We start from the raw sequence: 1,615 nt of genomic DNA on the forward strand, positions 1-1,615 counted from the left end.
AATCCACTCACCTCAGCCTCCCAAAGCGCGGGATTACAGGCTGAGCCACTGAGCCCAGCTTAATTTTTTAATTTATTATACAGACGAAGTCTCACCAAGTTGCCCAGGCTGGTCTCTAACCCCTGCGCTCGGACAGTCCTCTCACCTCGGCCTCCCAAAGTTCTAGGATTACTGGCTTGAGCCACCACCCCCAGCCAGCACTGTTCTTTCATCACCGTGATAATGCGTGTCTTGGGACAAGCTTACCCAGGGACCAGGGAGGGGTGATACTTGCTCCTGTGCACAGCCTCAGCAGTGGCAGCCTTGCTTGACCCTGCCAGTATGTGCCAGGTCAGCATACCAACTTGTTGAGGGTTCATGTGCCAGGTATCTGGCGAGCTGGTTGCTGTTATGCTGGTAACTTAAAGTCTTCTTCAGTCGTGAGAATATCTTATACTGTGTAACTCCATAGATGTCACAAGCCAGAGTTGGTTTTTTCCCCCTGAGAGCCAGTTGTTAAGACACTGACCAGCCTGCCTCTAAAAGGTTTCCATGGGGGTCCCGTCACACACATCTTGGGTCCTTGCCCCTCTGAAGCTCCTGTCACAGGGAAATACACGACAGGAGACATAGCCCCTGGGTGGCAGAGGCAGCAAGCAAGTGTCACGCCCTGTGCCCCCTGTGAGGTGTGCGGGAGAGTGGGGGGCTTGCCCTGGGCAGCCCTGCCTCAGGCTGTCCCCACGGTGAGGACAGTCCAGCAAGTGCCCTGCCGCGCTGGCCAGCCCACAGTCACGCCCTGTCCTCCCCAGCATGTCCGTGTAGGCTGGGAGCAGCTGCTCACCACCATCGCTCGCACCATCAATGAGGTGGAGAACCAGATCCTCACCCGCGATGCCAAGGGCATCAGCCAGGAGCAGATGCAGGAATTCCGGGCGTCCTTCAACCACTTTGACAAGGTGAGCAGCTCCCTCTGCCTCCTCGGCGTCTTCCCCCTGTTGTCCCTGTCCCATCTGCCCCCTGGTCTTTGCATTTGTTGTTCCATTCGCATCACAGCTGCTGAGCACCAGCCACCACTCCTGGGGCCCTGCCTCCGCCGGGCGTGCCAGTCAGTGCCTTGACCCACAGCACAGGCAGCATCACAGAGACGGGGTCTGGGGGGTCCGGGCCCTGCCCTCTGGGGCTGCATCCCCTCCACCCTGCCAGTGAGACCCTGAGATTAGGTCACAGTGTACCCAGGACTTGAGACCTGGCCTGTGCATCTGGTCCACACACAGAGGGGCCCTGAGCGCCAGAGTTTGCTGGTGGTATGTCCCCTGCCTGGCCTCTGTGGGTAGGAGTGTGCAGCTCTGCACCATCAGTCAGCCTCTGGCATCCCCATGGCGGGAGAGGGTGTGGTCCCTTCTCTCCCACACCACACCCCAAAGGCAAGAAGAGGCCCCCTCCCGCCTGTGAGTCCTGGGACCCAGGCCTCTGTTCTCTCAGCCACCTCCCCTGCCCTGGGCCCAAGAAGTCTAGGAGGCCTCTGCCTCCCTCTGGGCCACCTGGGCAGCGGCAGGATGAAAGGGGCCCGCGGCCATCACCTTGTCCACGTCGCCTCTAACTCTGTGTTTCCCTCCCCCACGTGTTCTCCTCCCCC

General features: G+C 59.9%; 1 protein-coding gene across 2 annotated transcripts in view; it reads left to right on the plus strand.

The window, feature by feature from the left end:
- ACTN4 (actinin alpha 4) overlaps positions 1-1,615 on the plus strand; it is a 30,065-nt gene that overhangs the window by 25,923 nt on the left and 2,527 nt on the right. For both annotated transcript variants that reach the window (XM_021706985.1, XM_008074032.2), the window contains exon 18: positions 789-935. In XM_021706985.1, coding sequence (XP_021562660.1) covers positions 789-935 — 147 coding nt within the window. The remainder of the gene's footprint in view (positions 1-788; positions 936-1,615) is intronic.

Source organism: Carlito syrichta, unplaced genomic scaffold (assembly GCF_000164805.1).
Source record: "Carlito syrichta isolate Samal-C Ts95f unplaced genomic scaffold, Tarsius_syrichta-2.0.1 Scaffold316280, whole genome shotgun sequence".
Lineage (NCBI taxonomy): Eukaryota > Metazoa > Chordata > Mammalia > Primates > Tarsiidae > Carlito > Carlito syrichta.